The 23,005-nt window shown below is 44.9% G+C and overlaps 1 protein-coding gene across 1 annotated transcript in view; it reads right to left on the reverse strand.

Moving 5' to 3' along the window:
• nphs1 (NPHS1 adhesion molecule, nephrin) overlaps positions 1–22,531 on the reverse strand; it is a gene marked incomplete at its 5' end in the record, with an annotated part of 40,256 nt that extends 17,725 nt beyond the window's left edge. The window contains 6 exons of the mRNA XM_079276240.1: positions 432–535; positions 1,827–1,908; positions 2,431–2,553; positions 7,819–7,941; positions 10,975–11,169; positions 22,468–22,531. Of these exons, the coding sequence (XP_079132366.1) occupies positions 432–535; positions 1,827–1,908; positions 2,431–2,553; positions 7,819–7,941; positions 10,975–11,169; positions 22,468–22,531 (691 nt within the window). The remainder of the gene's footprint in view (positions 1–431; positions 536–1,826; positions 1,909–2,430; positions 2,554–7,818; positions 7,942–10,974; positions 11,170–22,467) is intronic.
• Between the last annotated feature and the right edge of the window lie 474 nt (positions 22,532–23,005).

Genomic DNA, 23,005 nt, shown 5'->3' on the forward strand with positions numbered 1-23,005 from the left:
CTAAGGGTAGGCCTATAGATAATTTAAAGATTACAAAAAAAAATCATTAAATCTAAAGTAAACTCATTCAAATTGAATTGCAGGGTTGGTGTTTGATTCTACGCTGCTAGCTGTAAGAAACGCTTACATGGTTTTACAGTACGAAACGCCTTCGACCTCCTGCTTTGGTGATATCAATCTCAGCCCACCAGGGGCAGTCTTGTGAACTGGAGGCAGTCAAAGTGATGTTGTCTTGAAGTAGGTGTGAGTTTGCCTTCATGTTGAATGTTTCTCCTTGGACCACTAACACAGACTGAGTGCACAAGGCCGGATACCCATGGGTCTCCCTGAGGTTGGGTTCCTGTGTGGTTGTGTGTGTTTGTACTCTGTGTTTCTTTTTTTTAAGAGAGGGGGTGTTGACTGTCAGGTGACAGACAGGTTGAGACACTCACAGTACACGCTCATGGTCATTGTGGTCTCCGCAGGCCGGAAAAGAGCGGGGTTCTTGGCATGACATGCCAGCTGCCTCCCGTTATCAGAGCTCAGAGCGGTGACCCTTTGGGAGGTAACAGAAAGACAAACAAAATGAGAAGGATAAAAGACAGAAAGTTGATATTGAGCCATATAAAGTGCTAAAGCTCAGAATGTTTCCCACTTAAGTAAAAGTATTGAAGTCGTATCAGTAAAATGTGCTTCCGCATCAAAAGTACTTGTTAAAGTGCAAATGGTGATGCATGAAAATGTTGTAGCTGGTAGAGGTGCAGCTCATTTTCACTACTTTATATACAGTTTGGTAGTTTAGTGGTTCCCAATCTAGGAGTCACAAGATACGTCCGAGGTGTCATGAGATGATTAATGGGGTAGAAAAGAAGAACAAACTGAGTTCTGGTACACGAATGTAGTCATTTTTCTTTTCTTTTTTAAAAGATTTTTTTCCGGGGTTTGTGCTTCATTGGATAGCGATAGCTTGGAGAGAAACAAGAAAGGCAGAGGGCAAAGAGAAGACATGCAGGAAAGGGCCAGGGCTGGAATCAAAGCCCGGTCGCTTTTTAAAGGTGTTACAACCCAAAAAAACATTGTCAACCACTTGTGCAAATATGTGTTGTAATTTATTGGATTATCATGTGTTTTTTTCCCCCCTTAAGTTTCTTAATTTGAAACAATAGGCGTCAGATAGTCGAGACTGAAGAGTGTAGTGTAATATTTACTTAAGTAGAAGTAGTAGCATAAAACGGAAATATTGAAGTAAAGCACAAGCAGCTCACGAATGCACTTTGTGATGTACATTGAAAGATCCACTATGGAGTGGATTTATTCTGAGCCTCGTTTACTTTCTCAGGTCATGTCTTCTATATCAAATTACACCACAATGTCAACCGTAACAATCACACATGGCCCACCGCTGTGTACGCTCAGTGCGAATATGAGGAAGGCGCATCAATATTGCTGAAGACCTTGGCTGTTCTGCAATAGAGCTGAACAATGTTGCAGCTCCTCAGTACCAATGTTATCTCAGGATATGACAAGAGGTTATTATCTTTGACACAGAGGAGACAAGCAGGATTAAAGTAATCTATGGCCCTGTTTAATGTATAGGCACCTGGCGAACCGGCAAGGATCGGATCCGTCTCGCTGCCGGAATGTAATTTTGTGCATTTGACAGAAGCTATTTCAGTCCCACAGTGCCAAGTAACAGCTCGCCATGTGGAGAAATTCATTGTACTCACTAAGACAGAGGGAGAATATGAGAGCGGGGTGAAAACAAGGGAAACAGAAGACAAAGACAGACTTGGAGAGATTGAGCAAGTTGGTGAGGAGAATGAGTCTGGCAGGCGGCGAACACATACGTTACTTCAGCATGCGTGTTCAGGAGCTTATCCTTTGAGCCAGACATGGTGAAAGACTCTGCACCTGTCAGCTCGACTCCATCTAAAGACACAAGGGGGGGGGGGGGGGATACTATGTGTAAATTTGTTCATGTGAAACAAAGACATCAGTATCTTGTGTGGAAATGTAACTACTGAAATATGATGAACATGTGTTCTGTTCTGTGTGTATAGTGTGCATCTGTTTGCGGTACAGTAACAGTATGCAACTGTCTTAACGGTGTGACGGGGGAGCAAAAGGCAAAAACGGAAAATATTGCAGCTGTTTTCGTAAACAACTATGAACTTGGATACATTCTCTGTACGTGCAATTTGAAAGTCAGTGGAAATTCAAATGTTCAGGCTATTTCCTCCCACACAAGAGTCTGCTCCCTTCAACTCTGCTGTTCGAAGACTATGAAACGAGAGATCTTTAGTGAACAATGTATTTATGTTCAAATATTCATGTTGTAACCTATATAGAGATCCCAGAATGTAGGGTATCAGAAAGGCTGTTGCCCTTTGTTCTAAGCTGTCAAGTTGACCCTCTCTGTCACATGTAGTGCTGTCAAACAGGGTGGCTCACCTTTGTATAGTGTGATTTCAGCCACTGGCTTTGCGTCAGGGGCGATACAGGTGACGGCGTACTTCTTCCCGGCCACCCAAGGTGTTTCCATGTCCACCTCAAAGTATGGCTCGGATGGAGGAACTGAATGAGAGATATCCGCTTTAATATTCATCACATAATGAACCGAATATTTGTCACACCAATCTTTGGCTAGGGGACACAAGCGCTGTCACAGATGGATTTTAGCTCATGCAATGATATGATAATAAGCGCTTGCAACATCTGGGAGTGACTGGAATGTCACACTGTCAGCTTTTGAGTGATTTACTACAGCAAAGTTGGATGTGCTGTTGAGTTAGAATACAAAATGTTTACGAAGAAGAGATGAAATAGTGATGAAACCGATCTAGTGCTAATAGCAAACACCAAACACTTCTCTTCTCAGATCACCCCCCAGCTAAATTTGTGCTTTTTGGACTGATCAAAGCAGTTTTCACTTCTCCACTGTTCTACTCAATCCTTTTATCTGACCATAAATAAGGGAAAAAACAACACAGCTTTTAACACAAGGGACTGGAAATTGTTTGGCAGTAAAATTGGGAAATCTGTCACCAACGAACTATGAAAGAGATTTCTGCGCTTTTGCGAGTCGCTCTTCACCAAGACTATCGGTTCAATCATGCAGACGCTACAGAAACCTATTGTGCCAGCTTTTAGCGAGTGGGTCAGCCAGTAGAATTACAAACTAAGGTTACTGTTAAGGTTGTTTTCTTTCATCAGAGATCAAGCGCAAAGGCTGCCTGAGTTCAGAGACAGAACGGGGAATCGGTACAGGATGGATACATGTGGTGTGTGTGAGAGAGACATGAAAGACTCTTGCAGAGAAGTAAAGAGATATGGCAAGAATACAAAACGTGAGTGTAAGACAAGCTGCAGAAGAAAGCAGAGGCAGAAGGACAGCTGCTGCTGAATTCGGAGGCAAATCCACGGGCTAATGTGCGTGTAAACGGCTGGACCACAACCAAACCAGTCAGCCATTCAGCTCCTCTCCATCTCTGTGGGACATACAATCAATCCCTGGCCACTAGGAGGAGCTGTTGCTGTGTGCAGAGTCGCCCATTGGCTCCAGTCTGCTATTGAGACAGATGAGATGTGGCTGCAGCTTCAAACTGATTTAAAAGAAGCAATTGAATCTGTGTGGACTGTGATGGGTTACCCAGAGCACTGCAGAGGCGCACGCTGCAATAATGAGATGCATTTGTTTGTTTCCCCCCCCCCCTCTTCCCTGAGAAGATGACTGGGCCATGCATCTATTGGCAGCCCCTGCACTCTCAATCTACTAAGGCCCGCACGATCCAACATAGGAGCATCACTTGTTGTGCTAGAGTAGTGTCTGGCAGCCTAACAAATCCTACAATAAGAAGAATGACATGTTAGCAAATGAGCCAGGCTGGTATCAAATTTTTTCCTCGCTCGCTCATGCTGGCCCCGCTCCTCTTATCTCTCATTCATTCCATCATCCCTCTCCAGCAGCCCGAGCCCATTCCTCTCTCCCCACACTATCCTTCTTGACCACTGCGGTTAAACTGCAGAAGTGAGGAGGAAGGTGTGTCCCAGCCATCCATCACATCTGCAAACCATGTGACCCAATAAACCCAGTCAGGATGATTATTTGTACGAATGTAATAGCATGTGTGGACAACAACAAAACACTCTCTATTCAATTTACTAGACATGCACTCAGAGCAAAAAAAAAAACAGACAGCGAACAAGCTGTTCTTTAAATTAACTCTTTCTGCCCCTTCTTTGTCTAATTGCCTGTCGGCTTTCTGATTTTTTTTCTCTCTCTCTCTCTCTCTGCTTTCTAGTCCCATCACTCTTATTAAGGTAGATATATGAAGACAATACAATAACAATAATAATAATAGATAGGCACGCAAAGACTTGCTCCTGCCTTTCAGAAGAGAAACAGTGAGCCGCAAAATTCGATTCATTAGACAAATACAGACGGATGGATGGATAAGGCAGATAAGAAGGAGATTAGCAGACACACATCAATATGCATATCCACCTATCTTTTTCTCTCATTCACATACAGATGCACACACCCCCTTTCCTCCTTTGCACACAAACACCCAACAATAAACTCAGATCTACAGTGCATGCAGATTTGCAATGCGCAAACACACTGACACAGGCGAGTGAGTGCACAGACAAGCTACATTCATCTCACTTCCACCCAAAAACAGGCGCCAGTGTGTGCACAGTCTAAAATGTGATACCAAGCGGCCTCTCTGGAAAATATTGACGAGGGCCCCGAGGATAAAACAGTCTCTAAAAAGCTTATTATGCTGAATTAAGAAAATAATAGAGACCAGCAGATCCGACTCCTCAATATCACACAGGCACAATTCATCAGTTTTATCTCTGGAAGACAAAGATTGGCATGCACAAGGGCGTATTTTTATACTCACATGTGCATAAACACCCAAACACACACACACACTCACACATACACACACATCGTAGGTCTCAGGTGTGTGATCTCTGGCAATGAAAGCCCCTGAAACAGTGCTCTTTTTTCAGCTTTCTCTTCCTCTCCGTCTCCCCGTTCCCGTCTGCTCTGTTCTGTTCTGGGGCAGAAGTGGAGCAGCAGCCCCATCTCCCCTCGCCCATCGTCACAACTCTCCTCCCTGACCCACTACTATTGTCTCTCTTATTTCACATGTGTGCAAGGATGGAAAATATACCTTATTGATAGATTGAAAAGACAAGAATTAAAAACAAAGGAGCGACACAGAACATTTCAGTTGCTCCTTTGGCGTCTCTTTTTACGATTTAGCAGGGCCTCCTGTGCTAGTTGTCTGGCACTGTAATATGCAGAACCGTCACACCAATGTATAACACACCGTCCTCTGATGGGGTTACATCTTGGGCAACTGTCAGAACTTTTTTGTGAACGAAGATGAATAAAGTCACCATGGTTCTACGTTGCTTGTGGCCCCATTTATAAGTTGTTCCATTATTCATAACAGGGAATCGTAAAATGAAGGCTCATTATATACTCTTCAAGTGCTAAACTCATTAGCTACCGCAAAAACCTCACCATAGCCCTGGTTCCTAAAATGTCCTCTAACCTCCAACCAACACTGATAATAAGCTTACACACATGGGCACACACACACACACACACACACACACACACACACACACACACACACACACACCTCTGTAAGAACAAACTATGGCAACTGAATGAGCAACACAGTCTAAAACCAGAACACATCAAATAATATTTTGAAGATTTACAGGAGGCATCTGTAATGGAATGCAATGCAGTGAGGCACAGAGTTGTTCATTAATAGGATTAAATGCTAACACTAATAGTATAAACTGAGACACAGAATGTGTCAGGTATGTGACGGGCACAGTGCGGGGTAAGTTTTAGACGAGGGGAGGGGGGGGGGGGTTCAGCGGAGAGGGTAGAGGTTGTTTTTGTCATGGATTACTCACTGCCACTTGATCTGCCTATTGCAGTAATCCCCTATCTAAGCTCCGCAGGAAGGCAAAAACACACAGGAGTTATGTTGCGCCAATGGAAATGTCTTAAAACATCTCTTTGTAAGCTCACGAATGGGGCTTATTGACATTTTTGTCTCGGCCCCTGCTACTCACCGCCTGTAGTGATCCATCTTGAATTAGCCAGTCATGATAGCACTCCCTCTGACCCAAGAATCCAATTATACCATCAGCAATCTCTGTTTTGTTTTCACATTCCTCCCCTCTCCCCTACTGTATCTCCTCATAAAGAGTTTATAGTGTTTTGATTTGATGCAGAGCTTGATGGGATGTGGCCATGGTTGACTGGCCAGGGGTGTGGGGCCTTGGGAGCTGTAGTTCAGTGATGGAGAAGTCTGCGGGGATCTCATCAGAGATGGTGCTCTTCAAAAGGATGCACAGTTCCCAGTCCCAGTTCAGCACTAACAGGAGATTGAATTCATCAGCTCATTATCAAGCCCCAGATTAGTCACGTATTTTAAATCAGTTGAGTTGGTGGGGTGGAACAAATGACCCTTTAGGACCAAGGCTGCAGAGTGCTTTTTAAGTCAGTCGCTTCACTCTTTGCCCTTTGCAACAGTACAGCTGCAACTGTCCATCTTAAAGAGTCAACAGCTGGAAAGTGTTCCCAAGACACCAGCTAGATACAGATCTGAGCATGTCACGCACACACACACACACACACACACCGTCTATGGGCACACGAGGCAGCAGTAGGTTTCAGTCATGGTAAATACGACTACCAGTGATCCCTGATGCAACACGAACATAATTCCCACACATTTGACCTTTTCAACAAAGTCGAAGGCAATCTGTTGACTTCGTCCATGTGTGGGCGCACATGCAATAGGCATCTCAGAGGTAATAAATGTGGGAGTCAAGCCTGCTGCGGCTGCAGGTGTAGGGCTGCTGTAGAACGTAGCCATTCAAAGGAGACGTCTGCGTTCTATGCCTCTTCCCATCCCACACCACCCGCCATCGCTCCCATTGATGTCAGTAAAACCTGCTTTCTTCTCATCAGACGAGAGTGAGGCCACTAGAATCGCCACGGCAACCCTCCACACCCCCCCAAAAAAACCTCTCCATGGTCACCAAAGAGAAAGCCGGAAAGCTAGGGAGGGAGGGAGAAATTATGCAGAATGGGGAGGGGGATGTCAGCAAATGAAGTGGGCCTGTAGAAGAAAGGTTCTTTTAGAGTCTTTTCCTTGCCACATATGGGCTTGCTCCCACAAGCAAGAGGGACAGGGAGAGAGAGATACCGGTTGTTATAGAGTGACAACAGGTGATAGAATGTAGTCACACAATTACATCTATTCCAGCCCATGTCTGCGTAGGAACTTTTCAATCACGTCTGTTATAATTTATTCCAGTGCAAGGAAAAGACATGGATCGCCTCGAGGCTTGCCAGGGAATCCAGGTTATACCGAGACTTCATATTGTGTAGCTGCTGGTTAAAGTCGTAGACTTACTGTACTGGAACATGAGGGGATGGCATAGTGCTTGTTAAAGAAATAAATACCGTCAGAAAAGTTAGAAAAATCGTGACTTTCTTCATGGTTCATACATCCAAATATGATTTGCGCTGGGCTGAAACTGCTGGGTTCTACTGTACCAAGGACGGTTTGTAAATTCAAGTGTGCGCTGCTTAAAATGCCTTGTCGAAGGCAAATTAAAGCTTTTTATCAATATAAATGAATATTTAACAGCTCTTTATATGGTGATTACCGGTCAGGAGGTTGTGTATGTTACTGGAGTACTGAGGATGCTCCCCTGGTTACTCTGACAAAACAAGACATGTTTACAACCCCCCACATCTCTTGTATTCACACTCTCTCTGGTTGCGCTCACTTAGAATGTTGACCCAGGCTGTACTGGAAATGATTGCTTGACTGCTCTCAGACTGGCCCACTTGACATGTATACGGTTCCTCATCTTCCAGTTGGGCCTTCTCAATCTGAAGATGATACTGCCCTGGAGAAGAGAGGGGAGAGATTAATCGGACACATTATGTTGTGATGATTGTAAAAAAAAAAAATAACAAAGAAGAAAAGCTCATGTATTTTTCTTCGCTCCTCTTTTTGAACATGTCATTGCATGTGTGTCGATAAGTACCTCCCGTAGTGTCTGAATTATAGGTAATTTTCAATGTGGGAAATGGGAAAATTAACAATGAAAGCAATTTGTACAATGACAGTCTGGCATTCCAATTCAATACGGTAATATACCCTACTACTGGCACTTGGGTGTTTGATTTGATTATAAATAGAGTATTTTAATATTTCTGTACAAATGGAAACATCTCACTTGCTGATAATCTCCTGCTGGAGGCTTTTGCATAGATGTGCAAGTCGTTATACTCATAGCAGAGGCATTTTATTTCAGAATGACTTTCCAGCATGTTAAATGAAATCCAATCCCAGATTCACAATGCCGGCCGAATAAACTGTCTATTAATTGATGCCAGGCAGAGTCCTTCTTTCTGTAACTCTCTTCTGATAGTCTGTTGTGCCAACGGGGCTTGATTTGTTTGATGCATTGCCATAACCTGTGGGGATTAGATGAAGTTTAGTGTTGGTTTTACAGCTCCTGATTCTCTGGCTCTCAGCCTAAATAGTATCTTGGTCTGACAACCACCCAGGCCTACAATTGCTTGTGTCAAGTAAGCCGGCAAGATAATTAACACCAACCAGAAGCAATTTTCACATCTAAGTTATCATTGAGTGCAGAGAGAGAGACATTGAAGTTATTAATCATATTCCTCTTTCCTGGAATCACTCACAAATAGTGCAATCAAGTTTTAGAGAGTACAGATTTATGGTAGTAGAGATGGCGGATGGCTGCAATGCGATTTGCTTGTTTGTCCATTACTCTGTATTTATTTCAGCTAGGGCCTTCAAAATGTTGGGATACAGTAAAACTCTATAGCCATTATGTCAGCAGCAGAGTAACGTTATATTCTCCTCTCTGCAAATCTCCATTTGTGTATTGGCCCTAAAGGGGATCGGCAGTTCGATCCCCGGCTCAATCCCCGGCTCAGGCTCCGCTAGTCTCTGCGCGGCTCATACGGCGCTCATACGGCGCTCATACGGCGCTCATACGGCGCTCATACGGCGCTCATACGGCGCTCATACGGCGCTCATACGGCGCTCATACGGCGCTCATACGGCGCTCATACGGCGCTCATACGGCACTCATACGGCACTCATACGGCGGTTACAGCTATTCTTCTCGGAAGACTAGCGCCCATCGCCTGGTTCCCCCTCAGATAAACACTGTAAGCTCTATTAGCCCTGTTGGCGTTGTTTGCACTCTTAGTGCTGTTGGAACTATTATCTGCAAGTCGTTGGCTCTGATGCCATGTTGAGAGCCATGTAAGGGCACTTGATATGAATTTCAAATTTAGCACCTTTAATTTTCACCTGACTGTAAGAATAATATGTACATGTGTTGCATGAGCATTCAATCATAATCTAATTTTGCCTGATTGACTGTCTGCATACCATGTACTATAACAAAATGACCCCTTGTGGACCAACCACTGAAAATAAATAGTTAAAAATGTAATGCTTTGGTGCCTTGAATAAGCAGTTTTATCTGTTCTTCTGTGTGTTTGTCTTTACAATGTACAAATGAATGACAGCCTAGATTTAGGCTTACATCCATACACTGACATTATTGCTTCCACTTGAGGAAACCAAGGGGTGTTACATCTACTGTAAGTATATGTTGAAATCAACACTGGCCTCTTGTTTTTGTGAATGTGTGATCTCAGGCTTTTTTTAAGCATCATTAAACATCACTGATGGTGACAATCAGTGGAACCTGGTGGAGTATCAAGTGCAGTCAAGTGCCATCTTAAATGATTTTGCTCTTTTCTTGCAGAGCAAAGTGATTGCTTACATCAGTGTGCAGTTTCTTTTCCTGGTAAAGTGTACCTGCGCAGATGGGTAGTTTATTCATGAGTGTTTGACAGCTTGTGTGTGTGTGTTTGAGCTCCATGTGTTCATCTGTATACATTCTTATTTTGTTGTTATTGACGTAAAAAGAGGCAAGCTCTTTTTTTCTTAACTTGTACCTGCTGTAATGCTTACTGTAATTTGCTAATAAGCTAACAAAGTGTTTCAGTGCTTGTTTTGCCGTAAACTCTAGGCATCAATAAGCATGGGCAGCGTGTGGATGGGCATCTATGCAGTGCTTATGTGTCACTGGCGGTCTCCCACACTGTGCAACAGTAAAGTGCGGCTTTTCTAGTTGCGGGCTGATCAGGAACAGATGCTCTTCTCTTACTCGGAACTGCCTTCTAATTGGCTATTACTTTTTATAGACTGTGCTGCAGATTCTGCAACACACTTTATTCCCTGCCACATTTCACAGATTTGCTGACACTGACTCTGTTGCTTTTTTTTTGTCTTAACATGTGAGTGACAATGAGGGCGATGCGTGAGAGGCTGTTGACAATCACATCACCTCCTCATTCCCAGATGCTCCCTGTATGGAGAGCCAATGTGCCATAAGGTTCCCGTAATGTCTGTGTTACTTTATTACAGCACTTTGAAGCCATAGCAACAACATCATCTCATTTACTTTTTGCCAACATCAAGCTGTACTGCTTACTGTGCTGACAGCAGTATTCTTAATTAAAACTATATTAACTATGTGTCACAAGAACATGAAGTATATGTATACATTTAAGATTGACAGCATGTTATTGTGTTACTTTCTTTGGCACATCACACATCCACACCATCCCCACATCTGACATCATGTTCTAGCTCACATATAGCTTTGCTATATATTGACCGCAGTGTTATTTTCTCTTATTCCACTCAACTGGATCTTAAACCCATAAACTGCAAGCCACACTCATACATAAGCAATTCATGATGACAAATTATGGCATCTTTTTAGTGGCGCTTTTATCACACAAGTTCATTTATTTAGCTTGGATAGGTCCATCAAAGCCCAATAGGCCATAGACCTTATTCTGTGAGTATCCCTGTTTACCTCTCTTGGGATTTCCAATCATGCTGTAGCGCGGAAAGCCTGGCAGGCTTCTCTGTGGTCCCAGGAGGAGGCCATCTTTCACCCACTGCACAGTCCCTGAGGGCCGCAGCACCTCACACCTCAACACAGCTGTGGCTCCCATCCGCACAGTGAGGGTCCTGGGCTCAGACCTGAAGGCCTGCTGGGCCTGCGTGCCTGGAGACATAAAAGGAGGAGGGGGAAAGTAGTTGGAGTGGAGCGGGCAGGGGATGTGATGGGATTTAATGTAAAGAGGTGGAGAAGATCAAGGGCTGAGCATGTGTGAGGAGTGTTATTGAGCTAGAAAGAAGGAGTAGAGGGAAGATATCATAAACATACACCACAGGGATGCAGTCGTGTGGTCTTTTGTCTGAGAAGGCACCCCATTGTGTCTGGCCACATTATTCATCTTGGCATATGTGTTATTGATGGGAGACTGCAGTGATACGGCCCTGAAAATGAGTCAATAAAGTAATTACTGCGAATTAAATCCCCCCTCAGCCATGCACATAGGTCATTGGGCGGCGGGAAAAAGCATGGGGTATCAGGGACCTCGTTCACCTGCGTGTTTTTCTTCAGTGTCGATGTCCCACCAGCTAATTCCTCCTGGGAAGAGTAATGATTATCACTTTAATCCCTGTTGTTTGTCATAGGTGCGGCTAGCCATCCTTCAGCCAGGCTCTTAGGTGACATTCAGTGGTGCAGTGCACTTGAGTCGGGAAAGGTAACCTTAGAATAAGCCACCAATGAGCCTCTAACACGGCTAGGATTATTATACAGAAGGTTTATGATTAAATTCAGTTCAAGGAGCCAAACAGAACTGCATACTCTAATTAATGCCTAATATCTAAACGTGATTCTCGTTTAAACAATGCCCCACAGAGAAGGCAGCCTGATTCCGCCAGGCTGTTTGAATCTTGACCTTCATTGAAGCAATGACCAAGTTGTTTGTGAAGTGCATGCTCTGTTGCGTCTGACAACATGAGTGAGAGGCAGAGCTCTCAGATCAAGGCTGAACCAGTCACCTCACGTCTGTTGGGCTCTGACCATGTGGCTTAAACATGTGCTGTGGACAAAGACAATCAGGCCTTCACTTTTTCAAGCACAGGTCTCATCCTGACTTGTAGTTTGAGGAGAGCAAAGGGATTTCACACTCAGGTGTGAATTCCCCCCCCCCAAATAACCATGGTAACCGCTGCAATCTCATTGGCCGAGAGCCAAGAGACCCCAGGACCCCTGTGGTTCGACCTCTGTTCTATAAAAGTGCCTGCATTTCGCACCTCCTTGCTTTCCCCCTTCGACCTCGGTTGAGTTAGGAGGCACACACCGCTCTCCTCGCCCGGACCCCCCCGTCCAGGCCGCAGAAGAACCAGCTTTCCCCCTTCGACCTCGGTTGAGTTAGGAGGCACACAACCGCACACCTTCGCTCGGACACCCCCGTCCAGGCCACGAGGAAGCCCCTCAAACCCTCATCAAACCCTGACAGGTCACGAGCCATTTCGCTGGACGAAACGACAGTGTTCCACGTTGAGTACGGCTCCACTCAGCCCGCGAAACGAATCCGCATCAGCGATCCGTTCTCTGCTTTTTGTTTCTTTTTATTTTGTGCACAAACTGGCACAGAGGAGCCCGACGAAGCCTCGCTCCTCTCGTGACCGAGGATTCCCGGCAAGACGCGCAGACACGTCGTCTCATCCGAAGTTAACTGTTCTCCCTGCAGCGAGTACAGACCGGACCTGCGTTTGCTCCAGAGCCACGCTAACGGACCGAAGCCGCGCCAGCTCACCGCCGCGCGACACACAGCGCCCGCTGCAAAGCCGCGCCGACCCGCAAGCTCCCCCCTGTCCCCCTTCCCGACGAGGAAAACGGACAGCTTTGCCACAAACACTTCCACGTTGCAACGAAGCATCTACAAGTAAGGTTCTTGGCATTTGGGCATAGCTTAGCTTAAATTAACTTAAGTTTAATTCAGGCCATTCATTTATATGTTGATATTCCCGTGTTTTTGTGTGTTTAAATTACTGTCGCGTGATATCGAGATATTACGCAACTCCTCGCGGACGAGAGAAGCTCCGCTGTATTCGTGTATCAACTGTGACTGTTTGCTTGGATTTATTTGATTTATTTTCATTCATTGTCTTCCACTCCGTGTGGAAGTTCTCTTTTCATTAACTCGACTCGGTGAGTGAGCTGAGGTGCGTGGTTTATCACGGCATAAGTTACCGGCAGTTCTCAAGACGACAGCGGTATATTTATGCGTGATAGAGCCAGCCAACTCAGGCTCACTACAACGCGCACCGCGCGCAGAAGTCTGATTCATGAGCCCCCACCTTTTTTCTCTTTCCTCCTTTCACGAAACACACACACACACAGCTCCTAATTCTACCCCTGGGGAACCTCGTTCAAACGAGCGCCTCACATCACGTGCTGCCCAGGCAAACGTGAATTACGTACAGCAGCCCCATTCTGCCATTTTGTCCGGGTCCCTCGACTCCGCCATCTTTGTAGTTTCTAGCTGTAGTTCTTAAGGCCCCTCCCCTTTGGCCAGCGTCACTCGACGCCGCCATCTTTGTAGTCTTTAGCGTAGCTGTAAGACTCCCTCCTTTTCACCCACAGACCCACACACACACACACACACACAGACATACACCCTCATCCACTTTATTCATTCTTTAGTTTAGGCATATAAAATTGTATGATAACGTTTGTTGGTTGCAATATTAATTGATTTGATCATTTATTATTTTGATTCAATAAACTCGGTTATACTTTCAGGAGCAGTCGTCTGTGATTACTTGTGCATATGTATTTGATAAGACTGTATGTAGTGGCCTGTGCTCGAACTTAAAACCCTTCACTGTCACTGAATGTATAGTCATACGCAGACTATTGACATTATGAGTGACTACTAATTATGAGACTTAGTTTTATCGTTTGGTTATTGGTCCCTGTTCGCAGGGTGGTGCCCCGTTTATATTAATAATCATTAATAATTGTTACATACATCAATAATTCTATTGATATCAAGAATTCAGTTTCTTAAATGCTGATAACCCAAACACGCTCCTTTAGATCCCAACATAATGGTGCCCCGTGTGAGGGTACGTTATTCCAGTTTTGTTACAGTATATATGCACATTAATCCATAATTATTTTTGAATAATTAATTTTCCAAAAAATTTTTTTTTCGAAAAATTATTTTTTTCTTCTTTTGACTGATCCAAATTCCTGAAACTTATTTCCCAAAATAGGTAGGCTTTGATCTTCAAAATCTTGTCTTATTGTAATTAAATTTTTGATTTTAAATCCAGATTTTTAATCTTAATCTTTAATTCCCTTCTCGAAATTTTATTTCGTTTCCAGGTTTAATTATTCGTTTCATTTCTTAAAACTAACAGCCAGCTGTGTAGTAGATTTGATCGTTTATTTGTAATACCTTGCTTGTTTTCTTAAATCCCTCCAAAGAAGTTACACACAGCTGTCACAGGCCCAAAGTGCTAAACCACATTAGCATTTTCGCACCTCTGGCTGCAAAGCAGTAGTGATACCTCAGAGCAGCAACAGTAGAAACGTAAGTCACAGAGCTAGACATTTCACTGTGCGCCTGCATGAACCGTAACACTAACAGTAATAAACATCTAACAGTAGAAATCGTAAGTCACAGAACTAGACATTTCACTGAGAACCGTAAACACTAACAGTTTCCGTTCTAACACTAGGGAATTAACAACCACTGGGAGTCGCGCTCATTAGAGAGAATGAACGACGAGAAATTCCCCATTCCTGGAGCTGTAGCTCCAGAAGACACCGCATTACGAGATGCGGTGGCTGATGTCCTTGGACTCACAGCAAAGGAAAGAGAGTACTTTGTAAAATACACTGCTGTCCTATGCGACGAGCAATTAGAGCAGCTGGTGGCTTATGTAAATAACCCAGCAGGTAACAGAGAGCGCCTGATTCAGAACGTAATCGGCGAAATACTGCTCATCTACCATCAGAAAATGCAGCTGCAAGCTGCCCGAACCCGGGCACAGAGCGACGAGCAGCAACGCGAGATCTGGACACTCCGAACAGAGGTTCAGGAGTTGTCACGTGACTGTAGAGCCCTACAGTCAGAAAATAGTAGCCTGCGCAGTGACCTCAGAGAGGTCAACCTAGAACTCTCTAAAGCATCAGAGAGTGATGACAAACTGAAAGCGCTTCAATGTGTTCCAGCAACCCCGGTAGGTACTGCTACCCCCTATCGAGCCTTTCAGCCCAGTCATTTCTTGGTCTCGGCTCCCTCATTCCCCGAGACCCGAACCACCTTGCATTTCTTGAAAGCGACATCCCCAACCAGGAGGAGAGAGGACCAACACCAGGTCCTAGTCGGCCCAGGTTGCTTCAAAACCACCTCAGGCCAACGCAATCCTCCACGCAGTTCACGCGCGCAACAAGAACTGACCCCATCCCCCTCAGGGAGGGAGGATGATAGTCGTTACCACCATCGCGAGTATGGAGACTCAGACGACTCGGACGGCCCAGGCCCCATCAACCTTGGAGGCCTGCGTACTCGACAGATTGAGTCTCTGGTGAAAGCCGTAGAGCGCTTCAACCCCGATAATCACGACTCGAGCATCGATGACTACCTAAGGGAGATCGATCGCTGCCTCCTAGACCTATCGCGCCCCTCATCGCGCGAAAAGCTAAAGCTAGTGTGGAAAACCACTGCGCGAAGCGTCCACGCTTTCATTGAAACGCTCCAGCCGAGCATCCGCGACCGCTATTCATCCCTTTGTCACGCCCTTAGGGAGGAGTACTCCCTGTACACCGACCCAGCTTCTGCCACCCTCGTCGCCTTTGCCATTTCCCAGGAAAGGCTACAGTCGCCGAGAGACTACTTCAGGCGCTTGAGATCTGCGTATTTCCAAGGACGTAACGCCCCAGGTCTAGAAGACCATGCCTTCAAGTCGCTATTCTTGCACAATCTCCACGACAACGTGAGATACGATGTTACTATGCACTGCAGAACGAGTAACCTCACCATGCCAGAGATTAGGAAATACGCGCAACTTGCATGGGAGACACGCGGACGGCCGACAAATCGGTACGAAGACACCGCCATAGTCTTAGGCATCCAACAGTCGAGCGACTCCGACCTAGCGTCGGAAGACGACGAGAGGACTTGGCCTAGCGAGCCCTGGTCACCCCCGAGGAACAAACAACCCTGGCGGTCGAAAGACCAACAGAACCAGGGGGGTGAAAGACGCCCTCAAGGGCAACCCATCAGGTAACGCTGACTCGCAGCCCACCTGACTCAGCCAAGTGACCTTTCCCCCTGCTGCCAAGTCGACGTGGTAAGGGGGGGGAAGAGAACTCAGCCACTTCCGGAAACGACCACTCCCAATTTCGCACCTCGTTCTTCAACCTTCTTGGGCGACCTTGTTCGCAAAGGCAATGCCCGTTATGTATATATCTATACATATTCTTCAGTCCTACTGGGGGTCATAACACTCTTGCTCTACCCGACTCCGGGTCAGAAACGAGCCTCATGTGTTCCCCCACCTTTTCGCATACACCTCTAGGGTGCCACAACCTTAGAGGCCCTTCGAGCACCCAAGCTCGTAAGATCTTTTGTCAACTAAGCATTCTTCTCCTGCTCTGTCAGCATGAGCCACCTCCAGCTTGTTCCACGAAGCCACCGCCTTCTTTCAGCCGAGTCATCGGCCGGTTCTGTCAAGTCGCCAGTGCCGTAGGTAACTGAACTTGACCTGTGCGCCGGACCTGTCTCCATCTCTAATTAGGAGGGTGGGGGGAGGGAGATATCACCAGCCCGCCATGACACACTCCAGAGTGAAACTGTTCGCGACGTTTCCCTGAGTGCTGACGGCAACGGGGTGATATCTGCCCTCGCCACTTGAACAGCGCGAGGGGGGTGGACCTCTGAGAACAGAAACTTAGAGAGATGCACTTCACAGGAAGTACACTCTAATCTCGCCAGTGCCGAAACCAACCGGCAGAATGGCAGCTTACTATTGACTACTAACGTTTAACTGCATGCTCCAACTCACCCTGTAGACATGCACTAACCGCTAACACATCCAACTTCAACCAGAACAGTTGCATGACCTGAAAAACCATTGTGACTGTAAACTGATGCTCCACTCTCATAGAGAACCCTTTGCATGCTTTATAGACTCTACCAGAAGTAACCAAAGAGGACATAACCTCTGCCGTAGCAGTCAGATTTAATCCAGAACCTCATCCGAGAAGGCTCAGCTGTCAACAGCTGGAGCAGCGAAAGACCAGCCTAGCTAGTCACACTAGCCGTGCTAACGAAATCGGTAAATCTGCTACCACTACTGTTATGCAACCCTCACAGGTACCTCCGGCCTATAGTCTTGGCAACGCAACTCCAATATCGATAGATTCTAAAACTTAGACACAGGACTCGCTCTAAATCTACCGATTAGAGAGAGGTAGACGCACATATCATGTACTAATAGATCCAGAAGCGACAGACTAACTGGATTCCCTCCTATTCATAACACCACGTAGCCAACCTACGACTGCTCCGCCGACGGACTCCAGTCCTGTCTAGGAGTTGAACCAGTAACCACTGTTTGCCCCGCACCTGCTTCTTGTCTTTCTATTCTTTCCTTCTCTCTCTTTTGTGTTTTGTTTTGTTTATTTGGGTTGTTACTTTCTTTGACACTGTGCCACAATGCTAGAATATCACAACATCATAATAGCGATTGAATTATTTGGGAATAATGTTTTGCTCACCTATGATTTGAATTGTGTATAATAGTAGATGTAGGTAGAAGTAGTTAAAGTCATCTGCCCAGATGCCACCTTAGTCATCTGCCCAGATGCCAATGAACTCTGAACTTGAACACCATGAACTTGACCACTATGAACCTTGAACTCTATGAACAATGAACACTGCCTGTTTTAACCACTGCTTTTGGTCTCAGGAACACTTGGACTGTCTCACCTCTTCAGGTTTCCCCACCACATGGATGCACATGCCAGCCCTTGGTTTGCTCTAAAGACCGAAGCCAACATCTCGCTCTTCAGAACAAAGGGGGGATGTTGGGCTCTGACCATGTGGCTTAAACATGTGCTGTGGACAAAGACAATCAGGCCTTCACTTTTTCAAGCACAGGTCTCATCCTGACTTGTAGTTTGAGGAGAGCAAAGGGATTTCACACTCAGGTGTGAATTCCCCCCCCCCAAATAACCATGGTAACCGCTGCAATCTCATTGGCCGAGAGCCAAGAGACCCCAGGACCCCTGTGGTTCGACCTCTGTTCTATAAAAGTGCCTGCATTTCGCACCTCCTTGCTTTCCCCCTTCGACCTCGGTTGAGTTAGGAGGCACACACCGCTCTCCTCGCCCGGACCCCCCCGTCCAGGCCGCAGAAGAACCAGCTTTCCCCCTTCGACCTCGGTTGAGTTAGGAGGCACACAACCGCACACCTTCGCTCGGACACCCCCGTCCAGGCCACGAGGAAGCCCCTCAAACCCTCATCAAACCCTGACAGGTCACGAGCCATTTCGCTGGACGAAACGACAGTGTTCCACGTTGAGTACGGCTCCACTCAGCCCGCGAAACGAATCCGCATCAGCGATCCGTTCTCTGCTTTTTGTTTCTTTTTATTTTGTGCACAAACTGGCACAGAGGAGCCCGACGAAGCCTCGCTCCTCTCGTGACCGAGGATTCCCGGCAAGACGCGCAGACACGTCGTCTCATCCGAAGTTAACTGTTCTCCCTGCAGCGAGTACAGACCGGACCTGCGTTTGCTCCAGAGCCACGCTAACGGACCGAAGCCGCGCCAGCTCACCGCCGCGCGACACACAGCGCCCGCTGCAAAGCCGCGCCGACCCGCAAGCTCCCCCCTGTCCCCCTTCCCGACGAGGAAAACGGACAGCTTTGCCACAAACACTTCCACGTTGCAACGAAGCATCTACAAGTAAGGTTCTTGGCATTTGGGCATAGCTTAGCTTAAATTAACTTAAGTTTAATTCAGGCCATTCATTTATATGTTGATATTCCCGTGTTTTTGTGTGTTTAAATTACTGTCGCGTGATATCGAGATATTACGCAACTCCTCGCGGACGAGAGAAGCTCCGCTGTATTCGTGTATCAACTGTGACTGTTTGCTTGGATTTATTTGATTTATTTTCATTCATTGTCTTCCACTCCGTGTGGAAGTTCTCTTTTCATTAACTCGACTCGGTGAGTGAGCTGAGGTGCGTGGTTTATCACGGCATAAGTTACCGGCAGTTCTCAAGACGACAGCGGTATATTTATGCGTGATAGAGCCAGCCAACTCAGGCTCACTACAACGCGCACCGCGCGCAGAAGTCTGATTCATGAGCCCCCACCTTTTTTCTCTTTCCTCCTTTCACGAAACACACACACACACAGCTCCTAATTCTACCCCTGGGGAACCTCGTTCAAACGAGCGCCTCACATCACGTGCTGCCCAGGCAAACGTGAATTACGTACAGCAGCCCCATTCTGCCATTTTGTCCGGGTCCCTCGACTCCGCCATCTTTGTAGTTTCTAGCTGTAGTTCTTAAGGCCCCTCCCCTTTGGCCAGCGTCACTCGACGCCGCCATCTTTGTAGTCTTTAGCGTAGCTGTAAGACTCCCTCCTTTTCACCCACAGACCCACACACACACACACACACACAGACATACACCCTCATCCACTTTATTCATTCTTTAGTTTAGGCATATAAAATTGTATGATAACGTTTGTTGGTTGCAATATTAATTGATTTGATCATTTATTATTTTGATTCAATAAACTCGGTTATACTTTCAGGAGCAGTCGTCTGTGATTACTTGTGCATATGTATTTGATAAGACTGTATGTAGTGGCCTGTGCTCGAACTTAAAACCCTTCACTGTCACTGAATGTATAGTCATACGCAGACTATTGACATTATGAGTGACTACTAATTATGAGACTTAGTTTTATCGTTTGGTTATTGGTCCCTGTTCGCAGGGTGGTGCCCCGTTTATATTAATAATCATTAATAATTGTTACATACATCAATAATTCTATTGATATCAAGAATTCAGTTTCTTAAATGCTGATAACCCAAACACGCTCCTTTAGATCCCAACACGTCAAATATGAAGGGCAAGATTGGCCATTACAGAGGATGCACACAAACAACCAAACACAGGAGAACATTTGCATACAGTTTACATAAATGAATACTCAACAGCGGTCTACGGTTGCTTCTGGAAAATGTTTTACTGTATTATTCTGAGATATAGAAATACTAAATACCATATCAAAATGTAGTGATAAGACTTATGTGACTTTTAGATTCATAAACAGCACAAGCTTCCTCTCACAACATGATTTTAATAACAACCCTTGCTAAGTTTATTACATTCAGAGGTTTTGCCACTGGAGCTTTACTAAATGTAAATGAAGTGATATTGTGGGACATGTTCTCTTTAACACTGGCCTAGGTTACTTGCCATAGTTGAGAAATTGAAGAAAGAGGTTGTTTTTTTTAGAGGGAGCGAAGAAGAGTTTTTAGGTCATGAAAGGATAAAGAGAACTGGATACAGAGTTAGAGGCGGGGCCCCGTTCATTCCTATGAAAGTTGCTCAGTGGCGCATGAAGCAAAAAAATGTTTGACTTTAAGTATAAAATTATCCGGATCTTCTGGCAATCTTCAGTATCCATGGGGCCCATAGAGCAAGTGCACCAGTGTTTCATTTAACCCTGCATCCCAACCTTGGTCTCTGGTTCATTCACATGAGCAGAATTAAAAATAACTCTGGATTTAGCTGTCAGTGCATTTTACAACTTGTAGGACTAGCCATCTTTTGAGCTTGCTGCATGTGTAACTGGTATTACTATGTCCATTTCCGCTCACGCTACTGTTATCCTACATTTTAGTATATCACAGGTCAATTAAAAAGATTTTCTAACAAAATAACACGTTAATACCGCCTCATCTTTGCTGCTTATGGTCCCACTCAACAACTCTTCACCCCAGTCAAGCTGTTTAATGATGATGTCTAAGTCTTTCCATCAGTCAGTCGAAATGAAGGGGAATTCAATGTTTCAATATCATCAATGGCTTTTATGCTGCATTCTGCTACTTGTGACCACAACCTTGAGCTTAAGTTGTTGTATTAATTCTTTTGGGGAATTTGCAGTGAATTTGACACTACGGCTGGCCCTTACACATTACACAGCAATGGGTCAAGTATGCCGATAGAGTAATAATAATTACTACAAGCAGACCTTTTGGAATAAACCGACTGACTGCATGCTTGCCAGCAAGCAAGTCACAATACCACCAGGGTGCTGGAGCTGCAGCACCTCAGTGGAATGCAACCATGCCATCATTAATTAATGTTATTAATTACAACAGTGCTTTCCTTCTATGACCTGTCAAAATGTCTGCCGTGAAATATTGATTTCCATTCTTTCTTCAAGAGTGGATGTCTATAATTAGACATGCATGCAATTTCCCCACCCTGATTTCTTCATTAATTTTCACATTACATTTTTTTAAGATTTTCAAGAGTAGCAAATTCTTTCCAGACAATTCACAGCCTCCACTTCTTCTAGCTAGTATGCAGCTCACATACCTATGTAATAGTATCTAAAAGGTGTCTGAACATGAAAATGTTCGATTTACAGCTCATTGGTCCTCTCCCATTATAAGGTAGCAGTATATGATTGAGAATATGTTGTCCACTATATTGTCGGATCACTTAGGGTTATGTTGAGCCCATGAACTGCAGAGCCTTTGCACTATTCACCATGGAAACGATCAGGAAATACTGTGCACATAATACCCAGTAGCAGTTGGTGTTGTTCATTTTCTGTATAAACTCGTCAATGCTGAAGGTTGGATTAGAAGGGACCTAAACACACCATGTATAAAAATGCCAAGGATAACATACACATGCTCACATTGGACAGATTTACCTTCAGCTTAACAACAATCTTGGTAGAAAAGTCACTATGGTCACATGTAGCAACCCTTTGCAACACATTCGGCAGTTTTCAGATTAAGCTATTTGCATAAAACACTAATACCCTGAGACTGGGTTCCCCTGAATAAGTCGGTTAACAAAATGTGTCTTTCTACCTGAGATAGGAAGAATGGTTCCCCTGCAGAAACATATATAAATGCCAAAGTGAACCCATTGATACTGCGGTACATGTGGTATCTTCAACAAGATTTCCATAAGATTAAGAGATACGTATTAGATTAACCTGGTCCGTTTAACTGACTTACATCCACAGTACATGCATCTCTGCAAACCTTTGTAAATTGAGAGGACAACCTATACACATACACATATAATCGCTATTATAAATACAGTGCAAATGAATTCAAGGCTTCAATAAAGTCAAGGTTCCCACTGCTCAACTGAATGGCCTGAACCGGGATGACACTTGAAAAGGCCTCAGTTAGTCCATGGTGACATTTGATTCGCTTACCCCAGATGAGACATAGCAAGGGTAGAGTGAAAGGAGACACTATCCATGCTGAAAAGAAGTCCATTTTCCCACTGACACCTGACCTTGGACAATCCTGAAACAACCATGAAAAAAAAATATATGTGAGATATACACAACAACATGTACCTTACAATATGAATATAGTATGTATATGCCTTTCGGAGTGATTTGTATTAAGTTTAGCAGTGTATTATAAGCATTCAGTCATTCCGTGTTTACGTTTCTGTTTTAATTTCAAGGTTTGACTTTCTGAAAAACATACTATAGCTTGTGTTTGCAATACTATTCACTATTCACTTTAGCATCCGACTTCCAAGTCTCACAAGCTTCTGACGAGCACATGATGATAACACAATCGCAGCAGACTTATCAGATCAATCAATCAATCAATCAATAAATCAATCCTTCATTAGCCTGCAATTACAACATAATTAACTTTAAAAACCTACGAGGCAGGTTAAAAGCATGGTGTTGGTAATTTGTGTTTTAGGATGGCTGAAGAGCTTTCACTGTTTGA

Source organism: Melanostigma gelatinosum, assembly GCF_949748355.1.
Source record: "Melanostigma gelatinosum genome assembly, chromosome: 9".
NCBI lineage: Eukaryota > Metazoa > Chordata > Actinopteri > Perciformes > Zoarcidae > Melanostigma > Melanostigma gelatinosum.